This window comes from Lycorma delicatula, chromosome 1 (assembly GCF_047948215.1).
Source record: "Lycorma delicatula isolate Av1 chromosome 1, ASM4794821v1, whole genome shotgun sequence".
Classification (NCBI taxonomy): Eukaryota; Metazoa; Arthropoda; class Insecta; order Hemiptera; family Fulgoridae; genus Lycorma; species Lycorma delicatula.
In genome coordinates this window covers 21,971,233-21,997,780 of record NC_134455.1, presented here as the reverse complement: position 1 = coordinate 21,997,780, position 26,548 = coordinate 21,971,233, and the positions used below count along the sequence as shown (strand labels likewise).

The window sequence follows — 26,548 nt, the reverse complement described above, 5'->3', positions numbered from 1 at the left end:
AATTCAGCATAAAATGCAAACGTATTAAAACTCAAACCTATAGCTGTATTGTTGCCTTCAAAATTATAAGACAAAGTTAGAATTTTTTGCATGTATGTGCAAACTACCAGTAAGAAGTACCCTTTTTTCAATAAATCACAGAAAATCAGCAATAGCAGATAAAGAGCTATAATTTAGTAAAATTGCATTTAAGACCACAGCAAATGTCTTCGCAAAAATTGATGAAGCTTGGACCTCTGGTCCATTTGTCATGGAATGACCCAGTTTGCAAAATATGTTTTATTAACTAAAATATGAAAGTATCCCATTGTAAACAAAATGACACTTCAATTGTTCTATGAACAATTTTAAAACAGCTGAGTTACATTAGAAATTATTAGTGATTTTTAATGTTTACTGAAAAACAATCTACTCCGAACAAATAATTTTGTACAGCTATAGTCTCCTCAACTCTACTTTTTTTTACATTAAGTACTAGTTTGCATAAATGCTATAATATTATACCTCAAAAATGTTATTTTTTAAAATAATATATATTCAGATATATACATATGTATTCAGATTTGTTGGAAGAAAGTTGAGGACCTCATTTTCTGTGGAATGTTTATTCAACTTGTAAATGAATAAGTTTTATTTTAAAGAAAATCCAGTAGTTGATTAAAAGTTATTCACATCAGTTCATGTAGTATTCATTTACATATAGATTTTTTTATTGCTTTTGTTGAAATTAATCAAAACAATTGCACACCTCTGATTTTCTGTACAGCTTTTTTTTAGATTATAATATTATTCATACCTCCTTTAGTGTATTTAATACTTTATTAATCATATTTCTTTTAATTATATTAGGGATTGCAAATAAAATTTTGTTTAATATGTGAATATATTTCTTTTTTATGGTTTAGAGAGTTCATTTTTGTTCTGTTTCGTTTATGTTAACATAAAACTTGTAATATTTTTACATTAATCAGTAATATATTAGTGTTTTTATAACTATTTATGTTAATTTAATATTACATTAAACCAGTTTCTTCTATATTTAGTTTCATAAAATAAATCTGATGCATGTATGAAATCAAAAAAGTACAATCATTTTCTGTGTAACATTGGTTAATAACCATGTAGAATACATTCTTCTCGGTCAGTGTAGTTTTTGAACAAGTAGATTGCAATTAGGAAAAAATAAACAAAAAAGTTAAATTTTTATTTAATTATCTGTGGCCATGAAGACAGTAAAGTACTGTTATAATTAAGCTGCTGAACACAAGGGAAATTAATTAACGCTGGCTTAGGCAGCAAACAATCTGCAGCATAAATGGAAAAAAGAAGGTAGCTTATTGGTGGTAACCTTATAGTTCAGCAGAAATGAATTTCAAAATCAATGTTATAAAAGTTTTGTTTTATTTTTATATCATGTTTTCTTTATCATTAGATAAATTGAGTTTTTTTGTATATAACGTAGTATAAATATAATTAAATAATAATCATTATTTGATGTACATCTTCTTTTTTTTTACAGACAGGGAGTTGGGCAAGCAACTGGAAAACTGGCTGAATGCTGCGGAACTGACACATGGCCCAGCTCGTGCAATTATTGCCCCGTGAGTTGTGTAGCTGTAGTTATCTGGACTGTTTAACTGGCTAGTAAGAAGGATTAGGTTTCTTGGTGTAAAAAAAATGAATTTACTAAACATTGCGAAAAAAGAGGGACAAACAGTGCTTTACCGTGGTTAAAATTCATGTAAAAAAGGTATTTATAGGTGAATGGTATGCTGTAGTTCTTTATTTTTCATCATCTTAGTCCTTGCCATGATTTTAATATTTCTTTTATAGTTAAAGATTGACAATATTTGAAGGTGTGCAATTTCTCATGTGTTGTTTTATACAGCCATGCTTTTTTTTATTCCTATTATATTAATAATAAAAAAATTATGTTAAATTGTAAAACCAATAAAATTTCATGTTTATAAATCTTGGAATGCTTGTTCTTTACTTCATTGAATAAAGTAAAGGAAGTATTATAATTGCGAAAAATTTCAGTTTTCAGATTTCAACGGATATATCCATTTTGAATATCCCTGAATCCATTTTGACTAGTTTCGGCATGACAAACAAAATTTGGATTTTGGAATTTTTCTTAACTGCAGTAGTAAGCCCTCATTGAGAGCATTTTAATGATATATCATCATAAGTGTACTTATTTTCATTGGTTCCAGAGTTATAGTCAAATAAAATTTTAATTGATGAAATATTTGGATCTTACAAGGGGAAGCACATCGGTTCAAATCTGACTTTATTTCCTTCTTTTTTTTATATAACTTTTATTTTTTTAATTTAAATTTATTGATTTATTAATAATTATTAACCTCTGATTGTAAAAAAAAAAAACTTTTACAGTAAATAATAATTCACTAATAAGTCATTAGTAAAATAAAATTTTAATGTACTTTTCATTTTAAAAAAATGTGTTTATGTAATTTAATAGGCGTACAAACAAGTTATGTGGTGTACATCAGATTTTTTTACTTATTGAAGTTATTTTTAGTTCTTATTTCATAGAATAATTTGAAACACTGAATGATTTCTAAGAAAGCTGAAAAAGATCCAACACAGATTTTATATCTAAATATTTTTTCTGATGCTCTGAATATTTCTTCGGATTTTATATTGTAATAGTTTTTCTGATGCTCTGAATATTTCTTCTTCCATCTTGTTTATAGGTTTAGTTTTGATATTTTATATTTAATTTAGATTTCTTGTTATTTTTGTAGAATTGGTTTTCTTTATGGTTGGAATTTAGGGAATTGAATGAAATTTTTCATTCTCATTTCTTCTCATATATACAGATTTTTATATATTAATTTCTGATTGTTACACCCAAGCTACTTTTTTATGTTCATTTGAAGTACAAGTCCCGCTTTTAGGATAGTAAAACTAATAAGTAAATCAAATTTTTATTCCATTTATTTGATAATGAGATTTTAGCAAAGTAAAATTTCTTATTAGATGAAAACCATTAAAAAATTAAATTTTTGTTTTGTATTTCTACTAATTGTTATCTAAAATACATTAGTATAAACTGAATATAAATTTATTTTTCTGATTTAATTCTTATGCAATTTCCAGTAGTTTTATTTGGAAGAGCAAGTAATGATTTTAAAAATTAGCTTCAATATTAATTTTCATTAATATTAAATAATTTAAAAAAATATAAAGAAATGTTAAAAAAAGAATTCTAATTGAGATATACTTCTTATAGTAGCACTAAGTAAATGAATTTAACTAATCCTTTGTTTTAAAGTGCTGTTTATATAGTGTTGCAGTAATTAACAATGTATGAAAAGGCTTGTCTGCAAAGGAGTTTTTTTTTTTTGTATAACAGAGTTCTCTGTTGTACTATTATTTGTTATATTGTAAATATGGTTTTTGTTATAATTAAAGATTTTATTAGTTAGATGATTATTAAAACAGCAAATAGTCTTACAATTTCATTTAGAAGAATCTCATTTTAATATATGTATGGTCTAGGTTACATATCATTTTCCAGTTGTTATGTTATAACAATAATTTCTGTTTAGTATTTAATTCTTTTTACCATTCATGGAGTATATGATTCAGTAACGGATATTTTTAATGCTACTATTTATAATACCATCTGATACATATTCCTGGGGTTGCAAAGATAATGAATTCTTTTTACAGAATTAGTCATTTTCTTTATGATTTTTGACCGTATGACATTTCATAGTGACAGATTCAGGGTGATATTATGGCAATCCTAAAACTGTATAACATTTAAATTGAAAAATTTAATGTATTTTTATTTGTTTCTGTTTTTGGTTCTTATGCTATATTTTGTCCCGGTCCTATATTTCTGGTCTCAATCATTTTGCATTTCTACTTTTATTTAACTGGAATTTGGAGCCAGCATATCAAGCAAGTTATGCTAAAAAGCATTGTCGAACAACACATCATTAAAGTTAGATACTAATGCAAAAATGTACATAATTAATAACAAAGGCTCAAAGAAAAATTTTACATATAATCAAGAAACTGAATGTTCACAAAATATAACCTATTTATAATGACTTGAAATGACTACAAAATTACTTTAAATAATGAAAAGGATGTCTGTGATTAAGGTTATTAAAAATTTCAATTAATGCATCTGGGCAATTTAGTTAAGTCATTATTTGATTATATTATGCTTGTATGAATTCATGGAATAATTTTTTTTTAAGATTACAGATGTGAGGGTTGTCCAGTAATTAAAATAGACATATATCTTTAGAAAAATTATTTATTCAATGAAAGTAACGCATGTTTTCAACATCATCAGCTAAATTTGGACACTTGTCCCATCTTTTTTTATTCTAATTTTAAAGTATTGAACATCCTTGTGTCTTGAGTCATTCGTGTTTTGCTGTCTTTGTAGTTGATTGTTGCCAAACTTATTACTTCATGAAAATGCTTTGAGAGAACCATACAAAAAAAATATCTGATAGTCCCAAGATAGGAATGTAAGGTAGATGTGTCCTCTATCTCTCGACTCAATCTTTGAGTAGCTTCCCATATCTTTTGAACAGTAAGTGAGTGAGTCTTATAATTCGGAAGAATTTTATCTTTTTAGAGAGATGTAGGACTTTCCTCCTTACTGCAGGTTTTACTTTATTTTCTAGCATTTCAATAGTTCTCACTGTTGATGTATGTTATTACAAATAATCACAATAAATTGGGCCTTTATAGTCCCAAAGCACCATTAGCATCATTTACTGGCTGATGGATGCATAGGTTTGAAATATTTTTCTTGGCAAGCAAATTTTGATGTTTTCATTACATATTCTGACATTTGGATTCTGGCTCAAAATTATGAATCCAAGTTTCATCACGAGTTACATGATTTAAAAAAAGTATTTCCTTTTGCTAAAAATCATTTAAGATTCTTACAAGTATGAATTTGGGTGTCTGTAATTTTAATTTGTTTTGGAACCCATCTTGAACATATTTTGCAGTAATTTAGCTTATCATGGATAATGGAAAGATCAGTGCTGTGATACTTGCACTATAAATATCAGCAATTTTCCAAATTATTATGCGTCTGTCCTCATGAATAAATCATTAATGAAATTTTGCAAAGCGTCCGTCAAACCTTCCACAGGTCTTCTGCTGTGATGAAAATTGTAATGGCAGTTTAAAGTGTTTAATCCACTTATAAAAATCTGGATGGTTAATACACTTTTTACTATACTGGTTTAACATCTGTGAGTAAATTTCAGCTGATTTTACAACTTCAAAAAATAAAAATCTTAATGCGGCATGCTGTTCTTCCTCATTACAAATTTCAAGCAGACCCTACATTTTGAAATAAGCTAAACTATTTTTAATAATGAGAATTCTTTTTAACAGCTGATATTTTAAATCAGTCTCATAGTTGCCAACTTTAACATCAGACAGTTTCAATTTATTTTATTAAATTTTTTTTTTCTGTTTTTGCCTTTTGTCTCTTTAATTATAGAACAAACTTTGTACTGTTGATAAAATATAATTTTTTATGCGTAAAAGTCATTTCATTCCCTTAACAAAACTCCTTTGTATGAAAATTAAAGTTAAACCTCAAAAACCAGTAATGGGCTGTTTGTAATCGTTGATCAAATTGAATCACTTAAGACTTAACATTGGTTATTAATATAATTTAAAATTTTCCTTCTAGGCTAGGCCTTTTTTTGTGAGGTAAACATCAAAATTTACCATTGTTTTATGAGATATTTACCTTCTTAGGGAGTAATACCTTTTTTAGAGAGAATAATTTCATATTAAATCATCACTTATAAATTAATAATGACAACTAATGGTATCCCTTCTTTCAGGGGATATTAAATGATGAAATTTCTTTTGTAAGCCGTAAAGTATTTGAGGTGCTTATTTAATTTACTATGTAAGTCTTTGTAGGTTTTATATATAGAGAAACAAGTAATAAGAGATTAATATTTTTGTAACTTTACAAATATATTGTTTGTCATACAGTTTGAATGTAGCTTAAAAAAATTAATCTCATGAATAAAATTAGAGAATTCTTAATTTTTCATCAAATAGAATATCTAGTTCTCTATGTTGGTAGTAATAATGGTCATTAATGCCCTCTGCAGGGCAAAGAGTCCTAAACATATCCATCTCTCCGTGTAATTTTTTTGTATTATTGCCTTTTTATCATTGCTTTTCAATTGTTTTTATGTTCTTAATTTCTGCTACTCTACTTTCTTCTTCATATCTGTTCTGTTCCACTTCAAAAAGCATGCTTTTTCCATTCTTTTGGCAGACTTGTAATTTTTAAAATTTACTTTTAATTGTTGACCAGAGGTATGAACCGTATGTTAGAATCTGTACAATACAACAATAATAGTTCATAGTCATAATAAGTATATTCTTAAAATATTCCAACTACACAACCTTAATGGTCAGTAATAATTCTTGGAAATGAAAACTTATCAATTAATAAATATAGGATTACATGCTTTTAATGTTGATAGTTTTATCTGCAAACTGTTAAATGTGTTATATTGCCTATTTTTGTTAACCGTAGTACTTTTCATTGCTTCTGATTACGCATCATTTAATCATTCCTATTTCTGTAACAGTAGATCATCCCTAAGTTTTAAAAAAGAAAAATAAGTGGGTGATTTAAAGTGATTATTTAACTTAGAATGTATAGTTTTAGGTTCAAAAAAATCTTAGGACTACTATTTTGGTAATAAAATAAGATGTAATAGGTTAGGGCAGTAACAAATAAAACCTCCTTAGGTTGAACTACATGTTAACAGAATTTTTTCCTTAAACTGACATCATTTTAAGCAAAATTTATATAATTATTAAAAACTGGTTTTCTAGTAAGTCTGTGTTTAAAGTTAAGAGATTTCTTGGTTATAAAAAGTTTAATGACTAGTAATTTAGCTTTGGCTTAATATTATTTTGAGTTTTGTATTTATTATGGTGTATAAGTTACATTATTATAAAGCTTATTCAAGTTTTCTGTTACAGGCATGCAGGTTACCAGTATTGTGGCGCTTGTAGTGCCTTTGCTTATCGCCAAATTAGCCCAGTTGTTGTGTAAGTGGTTGTTTCTATAGTTTAATTTATTTTCCTATTATATAAATCCTGCTTAAAAAAATTTGTGTCACTGTATTTTGTTTTAATAATTTCTACCATAAAATTCTCTCTTATGTGGGAAATATGTTTTCAGGAATTTAAAAAACATGATGTATGTTTAATTCTTAAATCGAATAAATATTTTTTTTAAATTTTATTTCAGGCAAAGAGTTTTTATATTGGGTCACACCATGTTCGCTTTGCAGGTTGTGCGCTTTCATCGGCTACCAAGTATCGTACACCCCTCTACGACTTGCGGATAGATACACAAGGTTTGAGATCTTTTTAATTAATCTGCGGTTTGTTTAATTTTTGTAATTCATATAATTTGAGCTGGTGTTATTATTTTTATTATTATAAGCAATTGACAAAGATCTGCTCTTAATATATGTACCGTCTAATTTTGAATTGTGTATTTTATTGAAGCTCTTTAATCTGTCAGAAATAACAAAAAAATTGTAATTAATACATTAATGTTATATAGTAAATAGCAATAAAAAGAAAAAGTTATGTATACATTTTTTTTACTTTGTTATTGGACTATTCATTGAAATATAGAATCGCTAATTTTTTCCTTTAACATTATTCTCAGTAATATTTATATTTATTTTTATACAAAAATAAATTGAATTATTAGAACTGTAGAAGAACTAAGTCCTGTGGGTGTCGATCATACCCTGTTAGATTCTCCATGTTGAAAATTCCAGGACCTGAAGCGCCAGTTCATTCTGGTATCTGATAGGACACTGCATATGGATTGACCAGGGAACTCTTTATTAGCTGTTCAATGGCTGGATCATAAGTCTAACGATTGAAATACTTATCAGGTAAAGTCGTTAGTCCATAGAATAGGTTGAATTATTTAGAGGTAGTTAGATTGAGAAAATGTTTTAGAAAAAGGGTAATGATTAACTTTAAACCAAACGTTCAGGTAAGCAGTTTTCTCCTGGTGTAACAGATCGATTGCAGTTGAGCAACTTAGTTGTTCAGATACAAATAGGATGGAGCTGTGCAGTTTATTCTTTTGAAACATAATTTCTGAAAGGAGTAGATACATATTTCAATGAACTACAGTAAAAACAAACAAAATGTTTATTGCTTTCAGAAAGATGGTGTTGATTGACAGAGAATCTTTGTTTTTAATGATAAATTCAGTTTTATTTCATTAGTTTATATTCAGAGTAGAATTATCTTAAATAGAAAGAAAATTAACCGTGTAGAATAATTTTTTTTGTTGTAGGTATTTTTTTAACAGTGAATAATGATTAATCAGTACTCCTTTTAATGATTACAGTGTATGCTGATTTAGATGCTACAGGTCAATTTGAACGTATGAGTCTTGATGTTGATGAAGATGAACATAGTATTGAAATGCATCTTCCATATATAGCTAAAGTAATGGAAAAGTAAGTATGTAAAGGTTTTTATTGTATACCAAACCATAGAAATATTAAATTAGACCATAATTTTTTCTATAGTATTATTTGTAAAACAGACTGGGTATAATGTTTTAGGTGATTTTCAAATAATATTTAATTGAGGATTACAAAATAAAAAAGATATTTTTCAGGATATAATAATATGATTTTATTAAATAGAAGTAAGTCTTTATTAGCGATCACTGTTGCATATGTAAAAAAAATTATCACTGCTTTTTAAAATTACTTTTTGTAATTGATAAAATGATTTTTTTTTTTAATGATATTTTTATGGCTGTACAGGTGTATTACGTAGCCAGCATCAATGTTTGTTTGTTTTTTAGTTATCTATGTTAAGGGAATTTAAATAAGAAGTACAAATCTGTGGTCTGCATTTTACATATTAAGACCTTTTACTAATAAGATTCTCATGGTAATATTATTGATGATATATGTGAAGTAATGTTTATTAAAACATTAAAAGTTTTTTACATTTGTTTCTTATCTGCTGTAACTTACTTATCACTGTACTCTAATAATTAATGTCGTGAAGGTACTTCAAAATGGAATCGCTGCTAGATTTCCCACAGGAGATTGTCAGTTGGAGGCCTGGATGAAGCAGTTACATTTTAATGCTAATCTGGCTTCTGATATGTTCTGGTTGCTATTCTGCTGGAATGTAATTAATGCTGTCCTTGCAGTCCATGGATGTAACAAGCTACAGTACATTGATTACATATGTAAGGAATACTGCTATATATGGACCCTAGTCGATAAAGCCACAAGTCAGATTTCTTGTATGTATGAATCTATAAAAAAAGTTGTGCTTGTTTAAATAAAATGTATATAATAATGTATAATGTCAATCCAATGAACTTAAAAATATAAATAGTTAGAAACATATACAATTCTGCCGAATAAGGTTAATAATTGTGTATGTTTATGAAGTAAATATTTCTAAGTTTATGTATTTAAAAAGTAAATTTGTTTATTCTAATTTTAAAATTAACTTTTATTAATAACTTGAATTTTTTTCATTTTTCAGTTATAAAGATGCATTTACTATTGTGCCAGTACTTGTAGGATCATTAAGTCCTGATCGTGAAGCTGTCTATGGTCGTATTTTTGAAAGATATTTAGCAGATTCTCAAAATCTTTTTGTGATTTCATCTGATTTTTGTCACTGGGGCCACAGGTTTCGTTATACGTATTATGATCGGTCATGGGGTGATATTTACCAGTCCATTACTAAATTAGATAGATTAGTAAGTTAATACTGTTACTAAGTAGTACAGTTAATTTTTCAGCTTTATATGTAAAGCTTTAATTTATTTTTAATTATATTCTTATTTATATATATATATAGAGAGAGAGATTGTTTATACATATTAGCATGTATTTATTTTATATTAATAGCATGTTTGGTGATGAGCAAGCCTTGTAATAACTATTTACTCTCAGAAGCTCCCAATTTTTGGGGTATGGAGTGACAATGTAAACTGGCTCAGCCAGTATATATTATATATATATATATATATATATATATATATATATATATATATATATACACACATTACACATAAAATACTTGCTTCATGTTAATAATATAAAGAATTCCTTACAGGTTACATTTTTTCTCATATTTAAATATACTGGCAGTGATTTTCATGCAGTGTGTGTTAGGCACCAATAATTTTTCTGATTTGAAAAGGCTGATCGGGCTGAGGATGACATAAACTTTCTCTGATGAGGTTTTTCATTGTTTCATTACCTAACCAGCTCCTTTGGTACATGGTAGAAATGTTCCAGGAACTCCCTACTATCAACAAGTCTGTAGGAGCCAATTGAAATGTGTATGGTAGAGGGTTAGAGGGAAGGTGGTGTCTGGGAGTAAATAGGCTATTAGTGAAGTTGACTACTGGGTGTAGATATTGAACTGCTGCGTCCCTTCTTTGTTCATATCATCATTTTAATATCATGATAACTGGTAATACTTATTCAAGGTTGATTACAAATAAAAATTGTTTAGGCATAAAAAGCCTTCTTCAGACTTTTGATGATAGAAATAATGAATTTACCTGTGGTAATATTAAAGATATTTTCTTTGTTGTCACATTATCGAGGCATATTGAATAAAGGCAATCTCTTCAGAAAGTTGTATCATTTATTATAAATAAGTATGTTAGAGGTGTTCATCAAACTTCAAAAACTTATTACCTGATGGTCGCTGATGGACAGAGTTTCAGTATTTCATCCAAGGGGCTGTGGGTTTGAATCCTGGTCAGATTGCATTTTTCATACCCACGAACCTCCATTCTATATTCCCACATATATAAGCTTCAAAGCTTTTTTATTGAATAAATTAATTCATCATGAATAAAAAAAGAAAAACAAATTGAACAAAGGAATTTTGATTGTGATTTATAGTAAAAAAAAAAAAAATCAGTTATAACATAACATTGGATTATATCCCATAATTGCTGAGCCCCAAAAATCTGAATTCCAAATGGAGCAAAATTAGTTTTTCATCATCATTGAATTTATCAGAGACAAAAATTTGTAGAGTTAAAATTACAGTATTTGACTAGCATGAAATGAAAAACTACAGTATTTGACTAGCTTGAAATGAATCTTGATGTACTGGGATGGAAATGCTAATTGTTTCCTTTCCTGTATCTTTCCTGCTTTAATAAGTGAAGGTCAATGCATTCTGAATTCTGAATTGCTAGCGTTTCTTGCTCATAAAGATAACATGTTAGAAGCTCCAAAAGTGCCTAAAATGTAGTGAATCAATTGTATAGACAAATTGTACAAATACCAGATGTATTTGAGTTAGGTATCATAGGATATCGCTTTATGATCGGTCACAGAATTTATATATTTGGTCTGCTTCACCAGTACAGTATATTTACTGCTGACTTATACTACCATACCCATTGTCCTTCATCACTTTACAGTAGATTCCACAATATTCTGTTACAGCAATTTAGTAAATACTATACGACCCTTCGTCTCTGGGTCAGCAGTCTGAGGAGGATAATTTGGCAGCCACGTGGTGCATGTTCCATACTGAACTGTTCCGTATGACACATTGACAGTGAAAGCAGTGTTGTGGGTTGTTCTCCAACGAGCCTTGTGTACAAGTTGTTGAATGGTTTCATCAATTTCTGGTGTTGAGCTCATAGGTCTTGTTAATTTTTCATTGTCTTGAATGTTCTTTTGCTTTTGAAGTGTGCGTGCAACTCAGAACACCTTGCATGATTTGTGGCTGCTGCGTCATTTGCAATGTCTCGGTGGCAGATTTGACAAGTTTCACACAAAATTCCATCACTTTTTTGCTCAATCTTGCTGTTCATGTTGGAATTGCAAAAGTGTATTGCATATAGTTACTTATGAAGGTGCAATAAGGATGAAAAGGAATAATAAAATATTTCTTTTATAAAGGATAAGTCAGTGATGCAGGAGAATTTAAAACTTCTGTAGTTAAGTAAGTTTTTATTTTAACGTGAATATTTCTTACAATCTAGCAGGCATTGTCCCTATTTTTGAAGATATGATTTGAAAAAATTTTCTTAAAACAGTGCTATGACTTGTGGCATCATCTTTCTGGAACCAGGTAATTTGTGGAAACTGAACTAATTCTTACCTCAAAAATGTTGTGACCATGCTTGTGTAATGTGTTGCAGTGTTTCTCTAATAGTTTATTTTTCAAGGAAAAAGAAATGGTCCAATAATGCCAGAAAACAAAAGTGCACATCACTGTGACCTTTGTACTACTCAACAGTTTCTTATGTATCTGAAGTGGGTTTTCAGTGCTCCAATATCAACAATTCTGCTTATTTACAAAGCCATTCAAGTGAAAATGAGCTTCATATGACAGAACGGTGGATTAAGATTTCTTCATCATCTAAATGCTGCAGCATTTCTTGACAAAACATTTACGAGCAACCAAATCAAGGATTAAAAGATGCTTCTTTTAATCTCTGAGTAATGAATTTCATAGGAATGAAAAATTAAGTCCTTATGTAAGATTCGATGATTCACTGATATAATGCATGCTTAATCAGAACATTTTGCATACATATCACAACATTCAAACTCTTATCAATGTTTTGTGACATTCCAACTTTTTTTGCTACTCTTTATGTTTTAAATTTGATGTGGACTAGTTTCCTCAAACTTTTTAACTCATAAGTTAATTACTTGAACAGACAATATCCACCCATTATGCAGATTATTGATCCTATTTTGAGGTCATTATTTTTATAAAGTGATTTAGCACAGAAAGCATGATGTGCACCTGAACACTGCTTACTGGATGACATTTATTGGCTGATAATATATCATCAAATTTTCACTACTCTCTCCTTAATATCAAATGAATAACTAAGCTTTTAAATTTTTTCACCAAATTGCTCTTTTTTCCTTGAAAAAATGAATTATAATTTAAATAACTTTTGATCCAAAATTAATACCAACAGTATATATATATATAAAACCAACAATAGCCATGTTATTACTTTCCCACCTTTATAGTTATATAATGTACTACAAAAAGGAAAGTATTCTAATTGGGTCAATTTTCTGCATGTCAGGTTAATTTGCAGACAATTCTCATGATCCCTTCTAATCAAAAAACACAATTTTAACAGAAAAATTACATTTCTGAATTCCAGAAATGTATATTTATTGACCTGGTTTTGGTTGATATCTCGAGACTGGATGAAACGATTTAAATGAAATTTGGGATGGTTTATGTATATATATTTTCTTGGGGGGGGGGGTTGATGCCATTTAATTATCACAGGGAAACAGGAAGGATTTTTTTTTTTGTATTAGATACAGAAGGTGATTGAAAGTGCTCAGACAAGTTTATCTGAAGAAACACATGCACAATATATAAACTTAATATAGTTTACCATTGCATTTAATCAGACATTTTTCAAACAAATTTTAAAGTTGTAACTTTCTTCGAGACTCAGCCTGATAACAACTGGTAATTTCAGACTCCCACACAGGAAATAGATTGCCATGTATCAGAAATAAGTTTTCAGAGCACTAATATCAATTATTCTGTACATTTGTATAGCCATTCAAGTGAAAATAAGCTTCATCCAACAGAAACATATGGATTAAGTTTTCATCACCATTTAAATTCTGCAACATTTCTTGATAAAAATTCATATGAGCAATCAAATCAGCATCTTCTAATTCCTGAAAAATGAATTTTATTGGCAACTGCTAAATTATACTTTGTTCGAAACTCAATAAGTTGGTCCCCTCTTTCATTCCTTTTGCCCAGCCCGTATTCACCCACAATATTTTCTTCCTTATCTTTTCCAATGCTTGCATTCCAATCTCCAATTATTATTAAATTTTCTTTCATTCCCTTTTATGTATTTAACTGGTCTATCAATTTCTTCATATACACACTCTACCTCATCATTATGGGCACTTGTAGGCATATAGATGTTAACAATCATTGTCGGCTTAGGTTTTGATTTTATCCTTATTACAATGAGTCTTAACGCTAAGCTTTTTGAAATACTACACTCTTTTCTCTATCTTCTTGTTCATTACAAAACCTACTCTTGCCTGCCCATTATTTGATACTGAGTTAATTATTCTAAAATCAACTGACCAAAAGTCATTTTCTTATTCCCACCAAACCTCACTAATTTACATTTAACCTATCCATTTCCCTCTTTAAATATTCTAACCTACCAATCTTTCTAACATTTTTTTTTAGATTTCTAACATTCCATGCTCCAACTCGTAGAATGTTATTTTTTAATTTTCCGGTGATCCCTTCCTTAGTAGTCCTCACCCGGAGATCCAAACAGGGGACTAGTTTACCTCTGGAATATTTTACCAAGGAAGGCTCCTCTATTTTTGGTACATGAAGATGCAGAAAGCTAGATTTTCTTGGAAAAAAAACAGCCGTAGTTTTTTATTGCTTTGAGCTGCGCAGTACTCGAAAGATTGAGTGATATTGATATGGCCGTTTAAGTCCTCCTAACCTATGTCCTTAATAACTACTGAAAGAACTACTGCCCTCTTTCAGGAATCATTCCTTAGTCTGGCTCTCAACAGATACCTCTCCGATATGGTTGCACCTTAAGTCCAGCTGCTCTGTATCACTGAGCACTCAAGCCCCCTCTCCATCAGCAAGGTCTCATGATTCATAGAGGGAGAAATGATAATTAGACATAAAAAATAGAGTTTATTTTAAATTTACTGAAATGTAATATTATAACATAAAAATTATTCATTCATAAATACAGTTGTAGTGTATAATTATTTAAGAATCAGGTAATGCACCACTTGTGTCCTGATGTGTATAAATGTACAAATTTTTTTTCTCTAGAGCAAACGTCAAAAATTAAAAAAATTTTTAAGTTTCAATACAGTCATCTTACAATTTTGTACATTTAGATAGACTATCAATGTTTTAATACTCTCAGTATAATATGATTTACTCTTGAAAAATCATTATTTCAAATTATCAGGCAAAGAATTTTTTTCTTTATACTTATGAAGAGCCAAGAAAATTAACCATTATTTTTAGTGATAGCATTCTTTTAAAATTAAAAATATTTTACAGCAAACTACAGTTCAGTTTTTTTTATTATTATAAATTACAATCTACCACAAATTTAAAATTGTTTTTAATTTAACTATTTTTCTAAAAATGACAGAGGAACTGTCATTAAAAATAAATCCTCAAATTCCTAATACAAATCTAATAGTATGAGTTGTAGCTGGTGCCTGATGATTCCAGTTGAAATCACAAAAATGTTTTTGTTTGTAATAAGTATATATCGTTAAACTTATTCAAGTAATGGCCAAAATAAATTATTGTAACAAGAAAAAATTGTTTCATGCTATATATGATATTTCAATACTGGCAAAACATACCTACAACAGACAGAAATGCTAACCTTTAGACACAGATGTTCTAGGCTAGAAAAATTTTAAAGCTAGTGAATGTTATTTCACTAGTGGAGGGAATGACAGAGTATCCAACAAATTATCATTACTAACAGAGATATTAATTCAAAAAGCAATAATTCCAATTTGAATCATTGGGCTGAATAAGTATGTTCAATTTTAAGTAACTTTTTATTTTAAATAATTATGTATTCATTTTTAATTTGAAAATCGTTGGGATGGTAAACACACAATGGGCCAAACAGTGTATTAATTTCATCTAGAAATGAAATTAAAATTAGTTTAAAATAAACTGGTATTATTTAATATTGAGTAATTTATATGCAAATTATGAAAGTTAATTTATTAAAAAGTATTTGTTGTATAAATGAATGCTATATCATTTAGTAACTTAGTAAAATTTGTAAATTATTTAAAATATTGTGCATATTCTTATAATATAATTTATTAATGTTGCCTGCACATAGAAAACATTTTTGTATTTTAGAAATTCCTGATAAATATGCCATTTCAATTTTTTTTTACCTTTCTTATCTGTTCAGATTTGACAAATAATTTTAAAAATCGATTATATAAAACTTACAAGATGTCTTTAACCTTGAATTAGGTTATAGGTTATAGTTTATTTTAAAATTTTCTACTGGATTTTATTGCTATTGTAGAAAAGTTACAATCCTTCTTAACAGATTCATGAAATAAACTGCACTTTTAATCTTACTGTGATTATTTACGAATTGGCCATGTGTTAAGAATTTAGTTGATAGAATTGTAGATAAAGTGTAGTGTGTTTCTCACAAACGTTGGTAATATATTGTAACAATTGTACCACTGCTTAGTGTTGTTAACATTTGATTCATGAATTTCCTGCCATAAGTAGTGGTTTTTATATGAAAAAAGGTTTTTTTTAACATTTTAGGAGGTCCTGAGATCTTTATAAGAAATAAAATAACACAATATACTGAATAAAACATGAGGGGCTCTTTCTTCAGTAGTCACTTTTAAGTTTTTTCCCAATTTACTCTTGGGATGAAGATAATGAATTTGTTTATATCAGTTGTCAGGTAATGGGCATACTAATTACAGTTTGGTGCTCTTTATGATCAACTTATAATAAATACTTGCCAATTGTAAAATCTAAAGCTCTTAATTTGGCTTTTGATGACAAAATAGTAACATAAGTTTATTTAACATGGCATTGGTTTTCAGAATGCTACTACCTGAGATGTTCATTCAACTAGTTACAAAGGCCATTTGGAAAGTTCTCGACCCGACAAAGAAAACACAAGATTTTTCAGAATTTTTTAAAATTTCAATATAGTCATCTTGCAATTCTATACATTTAGATTGACTATCTATGTTTTAATACTCTCAATATAATATGATTTCTTCAACACTGCAAACTAAGACAAAAATAACTGAGAAGAGAAAATAATCACTGGGAAAGCACTTGCAGCAACAACCCAACACCTGTGTGTGCATTATTACAGTGAAAGAGCATTTTCTTTTTGCCCAGATCTGGACTTAGCCTGAATAGGACAATTTAATTGGTTTAGAATTGAAGTGAAATACTCCCTGGTGATGGACCTGCCTTTTCCAGCACCATGAGATCCAAAAAGAAAACATGTAGTCATGATTTTTCCTGCAGATGGAACAGTTTTGCTTTCTTTGGTGCACTAACACCTGCTCCCATCCAGTGTTTGGTCTCTGGCATTTGATGGCGAGTCCATCTTTCATCTACTGTTATAAAAAAATTTTTGATTTCATTGGTTATAGCAGTTTTTGGGCACCCCAAGCATTCATTATGTTGAACGGATTTATGACCATGTTTAAATTCAGCAGCCCACTTTTTACTGTAAAAAAGCAGAATTTCAGACTTGTACATTTAGTTACTTGTTTGTGGCAATTGAGTAATTCAAAGTATTGAATTTTCTGAAAAATGGATAAATTGAAGTTTGAGTTGTTATAAAGTACTTTCTTTTGAAAAGTTGAATCCCAACAGACATACAAAAATTGTGATAGTACTTTAAAGGATTCTTCTGCTTTTTTTACAGTAAAAAGTGGGCTTTAAAGTACTATCACAATTTTTCTATGTCTGTTGGGATTCAACTTTTCAAAAGAAAGTACTTTATAACAGCTCAAACTTCAATTTATCCATTTTTCAGAAAATTCAATACTTTGAATTACTCAATTGCCACAAACAAGTAACTAAATGAACAAGTCTGAAACTTCACAAGAAGCCTTAATCATTCAATACTGATATATGATACATATTGTATACAATGTATGTTTTTTAAGTAAGTACCATTTCGATATAAAACTGCTGCAGCACAGCTGTTGCTGTTTCAAGCATGTGCCTTGAGTAACTACATCTGTTGGCTTGCTATACATGCCATTATGTGATTGTTAGTATTTATTTACTGTTTACTGTTTGTTTAAAATGTGTATACTATACACAATGCCACTGATTGTAAAATGCTTGTTGATTTTTTGCCTTCGGGTAAAATGATAAATAATGATAATACATATTGTGAGACCTGGATAAACCGAAATATATGGGAATCGTGGTGCTTCATGACAATACTCAGCCACATGTGGCTTATGTCATCCAAGATCTCACTGCATCATTTGACTGGCAACAAACTAATCACCCATATATAGTCCTGACCTGGTGCCCAGTGACTATCACTAGTTCCTGCATTTAAAGCAGCACCTCAGCAGTCAATGACACGACGATGATGAGTGTCAAAACAGCCGTTCAGCAGTAGTTATCTTCTCAGGTGGCAGATTACTATAAAGCTGGAAAGCAGAAATTGATCACTCAACACAAGTGCCTTAATGTAGGCAGAAATTATGTAGAATTGTAGATACTTCAGGTGAATATGAATATTTTCAAAAAAAATTTGCTTGTTATTTTTTTTATCAAAACGGTACTTACTGAAAATACATGCCTCATGTGTATAAAGGTGATATTTAAGTATGGAAACAGCTTTATACTGCATGTCTGAGAGGTATTTGAAGGCAGAAAGAAATTGAAATTGGGTTCTACCTAGTTAAAAAAAAGCATTATGGTGGGTTTTTAATTTTTATCAGCCTAATTGAATCGAATTTAATTTTTTTTTTAAATAGGACATAAGACAAAACTGGTAAAACCCATTTTTCTTTTAATGCCTTTATTATTGAGTTATAAGCATTCAAAGTTGCATTGATGGAATCATGTAATCAAAAAAACCAAGTAAAATGCGTTGCATGAACAATTTTATTGCATTTTACATTCATAATGCATACATTAACGAACTTTAAACATTGCTGCAACATTGATAATAATAAACAATAACTAATAATTAAAAACAGTTAAATATTTAAAGTAAATAATATCAGTTGATATAACCATTTTATATATATATATATATAAAACAATATATGTTGTACATAAATAAATAATAATGTATGTATATAAAATTCAAATTATTTGCCAATATAGTAGACTTGATGGAAGATATTCTTATCTTATTGAATCATTCTTGTTTATGCATTTTCACAGGTACTTCCACTGTTAGCAGTTCCTTCAATCAGAGGTACTTCCACTGTTAGCAGTTCCTTCAATATAATAAAGATATTAATTTTAAAAAATCCTGTGTAAAGTAAAATAAGAACTTATCTACAACTTTTGGTCTAATGAGTCATGACAGGATTAACGTAACACACCTGTGATGTTTGGTTGATCACACATAATTATTATCAGAAATCAATAAAATAAAATCCATACCATAAGTAAAGAATTTTCCTCCTATTCTTAATATTTTGGAATATCTTTATTATCTTTTTAATAATAAAAATGTACAAAAATGAATTTCAAAAATATAAATGGAGAGAAATAATAAAAAAAATGAATTTTAAATTGTTTCACTTCCTGAAATCCCACTAGCACTTATTTTATAAGGGCATGAAGTTTGTGGTAATTCGGGTGAAAAAATGACATGTAAAGCTCTGTTGTCAGTTTCACCTTGAATTACTAAATTGGACCATGCAAGTCCTAATGCTGGTACTAATATTGATCTACAATTGTTGTCTTGTTGGATGAGAGAACTAACCTGTGAAATAAACAATTTTTATTATCAATTTATTTTACAAAAGAGATCCACTGAAGAGCATGATGAAATGAAATAAGACTAAAATTATAAAATATTCTATAACTTGCTTCCAAAATACTGGAAATTATCTTTTAAAGCCTTTTCAAATCTAATTAGAAACATCTTCACTGAAATTACTACTGGTATAGTAAATAGTATCTAGTTTAAAGGGATTAGAAAGCACACCTGTAACTGAATAATGTATTTGATCTATCTTAAGTTCACTGAAGTTTATTTCAGATCTTGTGGCTTTGTAAATTTCATATTGCTATAGTATAAGGGCCATTCAATAATTAGAAATAAATGGCAACAGCAGAAAAACTGTAACAGAATTAACTGCAATTTGATATAAACAGATATTTTCTATGTCAGTGGGGCCAACTTTGATGTAAAAGTAAAAGCTGATGTAGAAAATACTGGCTGTTAGAAAAGGATATTTATTATTATAACCTCTTTTGCTTTCTTGAAAATGTCTGCTTCATTTGAAGCTGAAACAAACAGAAATTCACTTATGGATAATAAAAAGAGTATTAACTGTTAAACATTTTTAATAAGAGGATTGAACAGTTTAAATCTTGTAGACAGATATAACCGATTTCATAATAGTGGAAGTTTTACTGATGTTTTACAAAAATTCTAATAATGATCTTATTCGCAAGGACAAACTCATAAAAATTTGGGAAATTGCTGAAATTTTTAATGTAATTATCACCACTATCCACTTCATTATCCATAATAAGCTGAATTTACCCCAAACTATGTTCAAGGTGGATTTTAGGACAGTTGACTCAAAATCATAGCGATATCTGAATTCACATTGTCTTAAATGTCTTTAGAGCAAGGTAATTCTTTCTTAAATCCCACAATAATTATCTTGAAACTTAGATTCATCATTTTGCATCAGAGTTTGTCTGCCAGGAAAAAATTCAAAACCAACATATCACCCAGTTAAATTATGCTAATGGTGCTCCAGGTCCAATTTATTGTGATTATTTGGCAGAAAAGTGAGTACTACTGTGACACTATAAAGTAAAGTGAATCTGCAACATGGAGAAAATGTCTTAGTTCTCTCTCAAAAGGCATAATTACGCCCATTCCCAAACCACTGAACAGACATGGGAAGCTTCAAAAGTTGGATGGGGAGGTGTTGCCACATCTTTACAGTTCCATGATATAAGAACAGTTTATACACCAAGGTGAACAATTCTTTACAACTGGAATAAGAAAGTTCACATAAAGATGGGACAAGTGTCTAAGTGTAGTCAGATATGCTGAAAAGAAATATTAGTTTCATTGTCATTGACAAATAATAGCTTTTCTAGTCATTTGTCTCTTTAATTATTGAATGATCCATATATATTGAGATCTATCTTAGTTTCTATGTGTTATTTGTAAAATTTGCATGTTGTTTATTGCCTGTACATGTGATTACACAGACTATTGTGTACAGGCATCTAGAGTAAAAACTTGTATAAAATTACCTTTGCGATCCAGGTGATTTTCATAAAATAAAACTACATGCCTGGTCGAAGGAAAATACATTATTTATGATGATTGAATTCCTACAGCGTCAAATTCCTTTTTAATAAAAATGCATTTATTTATTTCTTCAGAAGCTTACTGAACTTTATAATCAATCTTGACTCTTTCTTTTTGGGGATATAAATCAAACTCGTTGGGTTAAAGGGAGTAAAATACGATTTGATTGCAATATTATCAAAATTTTTCATTGTTCAATATTGCTAATCAATTTCTTAAATTCAGTGGTAAGTAGCCCTGTAAAGGTGTAGAATTATTTGACAGCTTTACTGCACTTGCAGGTGGTTGTACTACTTTTAAGCTCATTTAGATTTTTCTTCAGTCATTATTTTTTACTTATTTAACCAAGTAGTGATAAACATATATTTTTCCTGTGTAAATAATTAAGATGTTGGTGATGTATAATTATAATTTTATTATGTAATCTATTTTCAATTTTAAATCTGATACAACAGAGTATTTTTCAAGTCTTTATTTTATTTGTTAACTAGTCTTATAATTCAGGTTTAAATATGACCTAATATACACAAGAAACCAAGCGGTTTTCTTACTTAATAAAACTGAAAATATTACGATTATTATACTTTAGCATAAAAGTATAGCCATTTAGCATAAAAGTCACCTGATCTGACTAATATTCACAATAGCAACAATCAACATTATTGGCTTTTACAACTGCTTGTATATTCATCACTGTTATAACTTACAGTGATGAATATTTCCTTCACTTTATTTGTAAAAAAAAGTGAAGGAAAAGGAAATTTTAGTAATTTATGTCCTCAGTAAACATTGTACTTTTAATCATGCCTCATTCTACATGTGTGAAATCTCCTGCTGTCTTCTTAATCTATGCTATTGGTCATGAAAAATCCACACTAAAAACTAAATGTGAAAAGCTGTTTAAGCAATTTAATTTATACCTTTAATCAAATTAAAAGATGAGTTACTATTATTAAGTTAAGTAGCAGAAAATCTGTTTCCTTTTAGTATTTTAGAAAAAGTAAAAGGAATCTTTTCATAAATATCCAGCTAAAACTTTAGAGGAAATTAAATTTCTATCAATATCATTCATTTAACTGCAAATGCCAACTGTCAGGAAGCTAAGATCTATAGAACCATGGATTTCTTGAAATTCTAGGACTGGTCAGGTAGCAAAGTATTTATCTTGGAGATGATTAAAATTATGAATTATACATCATAATCTATCCAGGTTTAGCCTACAGATCGGACATGTTACTGAAGTATTCCCATTAACTAAATCATTTCTTTTTATTCTCAAATGATTTAGATTTCTACATTCTTATTCCAAATCGGTCAAAAAAATTGATAAACTGACAAGCTTGAGAACTATTAGTAAAAAATCTAATATTTATCTGACGACAAGTTAAACACATTGCAGCCCAATTGTACAGTTTATTCTTAATGATTTAAGGAGCAGAATATGCAATGTGGTTTCATGAAAATTTATTAGAAGTAAAAGAGGAATGAGTAAATTGTTTGATATTTATATCAGAATAATTAAAATAACGTTTGAAAAAAGTATGTAGAAATGCATATAAATTCACGTGAAGCACTGACATATTAGATATTGAGCTCAGTTATGGTGACTGAGAAGAATGCTAATAGTGAATTATAAACAGATTAAGAAATTACAATATTCTAAGGAAATTATTTTATAATGTTACTACAGAAATTTGATATGTTTTGATTATCTGGTCATTAAAAGCTGTTAGTAGCTTTAAATATACATATTTTTAGCAATCTTACCTGGTTAACACATAATACAGATACATGGAATTGATTTGCCAATGAATGGAGCTGCAGACCGACAGTACGAAGATCTTTTGCCCTTGTAGCCATATAATGTTGATCATATAATCAGCACGAAATACAGCTGTAATTGAATCAATTACTACAAGACCAATAGATTGCCGAGTAAGTAAATGTGGCAACTGAGTCATTACACACTGTTTTAAACCATCCTGGTAACAATATTGAAAAAATTGATCTAATAACATTTATTATAAAATGAAAATTCTAGTCTAATTATAGATTTATACTATATATATATATATATATATATATATATATATATATTTATAAAATTGTAATACAGCTAAATTGTGTTTTAAATAATTTATAATACTTTAAGCAGATATATATATTTTATGGGTAACATACTCTCTGAGAATACATTTCTCAGAAGATTAAGAGATATAAAAGTTAAATACATAAAAATTTTATGTAATGTTTGGACAACATCTTACAATGAAAACAAGGAGTTCTACTCCTCTTTTGACTACTATATTTTTATATTACTTAAACATTCCACAAGCAATTAAATAAAACTTTCAGTTTTTTTTTTACTTCTAACAAGAGTTCAGTAACTTTGACTGCAACTATTGGGATGTAAAGTTAAATCTTTTGTGATACTGTGATTTACTGTTAGGGAATACAGTTTAGGAAACATTTTAGTGTAAGAACTTATTACAGAATATAAAAATAATGTTATCTATGTATTACTAATGGATTTGAAACATAAATATACTAACAACGTCTGCAATGTGTTCTATGAAAACATTATCACCCAATTTTTTTTTATCTTCATGTGTACTTAATGGAAATGTAGTAAACAACTGTTGTAGTCTTGGAGAAGGAAAAGGAAATTTGTCTTCGGTACATATATAAACAGCACCTATAATAATCAAAACAATTAAATTTTTTTTGACACCATCATAAACAACAGCCAAATAAAAATATGTTCTATTAATGAGAACTGGTCAGTTATATATATATAGTATTTAAAAACTACATATAAAGCATGACTGATCTTACCTTCAATCTAATAAGGCCTTTTCAAATCCTTTAGATTCATCATCAGTTATTAAAAATAGCAACATTAGTATTGAAATACTTTGTCAACCATGTCAAGATTGATTAAAATTATTAGTCTGATGTTAAAATTCTAATTTTTATATTTATAAATATATTTCTTCAAATGTTCCAATTTGTTTTTAACATTACGAATTTCTAATATTTTAAGATTATTTACTAACTCTAATTTTATGTCAATTTGAAATCAAGTGATCTGCCATATTTGAAAAATTTTGTTTTTATTTTTAAATGGTCTTACATGTTCTGAAAATCTTGCTTTAAATGATCTATCAGTTTTACCTATATAAATTTTGAGCAGATAATTTGTTAAATTGGTAGGCCTGTATAATAGAATTTTAACTTCTGACTAATAATTTTAATTAATCATGACATATTGACAAAGTATCTCAATGCTAACACATTCTAACACATCTGGGGAATAAAATATAACACTTTTTAATGTAACTTTTTTTTATTTCTTCCCAAGAAATTTCTGAGAACAGTGGCTTTTAAATATAAGAGTATATAAAAACACCTTTAAATTTGACAGATGACTACATAAATTAACTTACCAGTTATCAGTACAGAAAATGAAGGCACCAAATCACATGTCTTGAATTCTTACACTCAATACATTTTATTCCAAATCACACAGATCGATTTGTTGTAATGGTGGCATTATTCAAGTCCTATTAAAGGCAGTTATTTTGACACGGATTTGAATACTAGATCGTGGATACTGGTGTTCTTTGGTGGTTGGATTTCAATTAACCACACATTTCAGGAATGGTCAAACTGAGACTGTATAAGACTACACTTCATTTACACTCATACATATCTTCATTCATCCTCTGAAGTATTATCTGAAAGGTAATTACCAAAGGCTAAACAGGAAAAAGAAGAAAAGACTCTTGTTTATTGTTGCAGGTTCATATTAAGGGTTTTATGATTATCATTCAAGTCAGCTATTATTAGTTATGGTTAGTTTTTACTAAATAATTCTGTATTTTTTTAAAATTTCACTACATTATTCAAAATAGTTTTTTTGTATTTTTTAACATCTATATAAATAAAATGTGTTATATTTTTCTCAATTTTGCACTTATTAACTCAAATTTAAATCATTAGAATTAGTTAAAATCTCCAGTTATCATGATTATGTCAGGACTTCACATATTGATCATAATAAGCAGTGACTGTACCAACAAAAAATCAAGTCAGCAATAGTTTTATTGACAAACCAGGCAATTGTTTACATCATGGCATAACATAAGCCAAGTACTTACAAGCAGCAATGCTTTTTATTCAAGTGAATCATTTTTATTTTTTTTGGAAGCTACAAAATTTGTTATTTTTTCTTACATTTTATTTCAAAATGTTTCTAAGTTATTCAAATGCCTGTGTTCTTTTTCCTCCTTCAATTCTTCCAAAGCTCTTTTTATAAACTTTAAGAGTTTCCAGACCTTCTTTTTACTTATCGAATCTCTGTCTAGCTCTTCCTCTGCATCATTGCATTGCATCTGCTTGTGTAATTTGTATTATCAAAAAATCATCATGTGCTTACATCATTCATGAATTCAGCAACAGGTAAACCACTGCCAATTTCTCCAATGTTATAATCATTAATAACATTTTTGTCATGTTTATAAAAATAGATATAAATTTCAGGCTAAGTAACTGTTTGTCTTACATTTGACTGGTTGTTCCATTATCTTGTGAAGCAGATTTTCAGTCTCTTAAAACAATTTACAACTTATCTTCTGGAAACTTTGCTCCAAGTTTTTATTGTCATCCTCTTTGCAATATCAGCAAATGTTTCTTCACTACTGTTCATGTTAATAGTTTTTTCATAAATCAGATCGACAGTAAGCATTGAATGCTTTAATAACAATAATAATAATACCTTGATCAAGTGGCTGTATGATACACAAAGTATTCAGCTGTAAGAACATTTAAGAGTTTCCAGACCTTCTTTTTACTTATCGAATCTCTGTCTAGCTCTTCCTCTGCATCATTGCATTGCTTCTGCTTGTGTAATTTGTATTATCAAAAAATCATCATGTGCTTACATCATTCATGAATTCAGCAACAGGTAAACCACTGCCAATTTCTCCAATGTTATAATCATTAATAACATTTTTGTCATGTTTATAAAAATAGATATACATTTCAGGCTAAGTAACTGTTTGTCTTACATTTGACTGGTTGTTCCATTATCTTGTGAAGCAGATTTTCAGTCTCTTAAAACAATTTACAACTTATCTTCTGGAAACTTTGCTCCAAGTTTTTATTGTCATCCTCTTTGCAATATCAGCAAATGTTTCTTCACTACTGTTCATGTTAATAGTTTTTTCATAAATCAGATCGACAGTAAGCATTGAATGCTTTAATAACAATAATAATAATACCTTGATCAAGTGGCTGTATGATACACAAAGTATTCAGCTGTAAGAACATAAAAGTAATGTTCTCCCAAGGTAAATTTGGATGCAT

General features: G+C 28.7%; 1 protein-coding gene and 1 pseudogene across 1 annotated transcript; one reads left to right on the top strand and one right to left on the bottom strand.

Annotated features, from left to right (window-relative positions):
• The first annotated feature begins 1,494 nt into the window (after window positions 1-1,494).
• On the top strand, window positions 1,495-13,786 carry LOC142317431 (protein MEMO1-like; annotated as a pseudogene).
• A 5,490-nt stretch (window positions 13,787-19,276) lies between these two features.
• Window positions 19,277-26,548, bottom strand: LOC142317430 (DNA repair protein XRCC3-like). Its single transcript, XM_075353998.1, has 4 exons — window positions 26,464-26,548; window positions 23,734-23,876; window positions 22,949-23,163; window positions 19,277-19,603 (listed from the first exon to the last, which is right to left on the bottom strand). The coding sequence occupies exons 1-4, from the start codon at window positions 26,546-26,548 to the stop codon at window positions 19,558-19,560; spliced, it is 489 nt and encodes a 162-aa protein (XP_075210113.1). The 3' UTR covers window positions 19,277-19,557.

Coding starts and splice junctions, on each gene's coding strand:
- LOC142317430 (XM_075353998.1), bottom strand. CDS start 26,548: ATGCATCCAAATTTACCTTGGGAGAACATTACTTTTATGTTCTTACAG. Junction 23,877..26,463: donor CATACAGCCACTTGATCAAG/GTATTATTATTA, acceptor TGATTATTATAG/GTGCTGTTTATATATGTACC. Junction 19,604..22,948: donor CTGTATTATGTGTTAACCAG/GTAAGATTGCTA, acceptor TTTATTTCACAG/GTTAGTTCTCTCATCCAACA.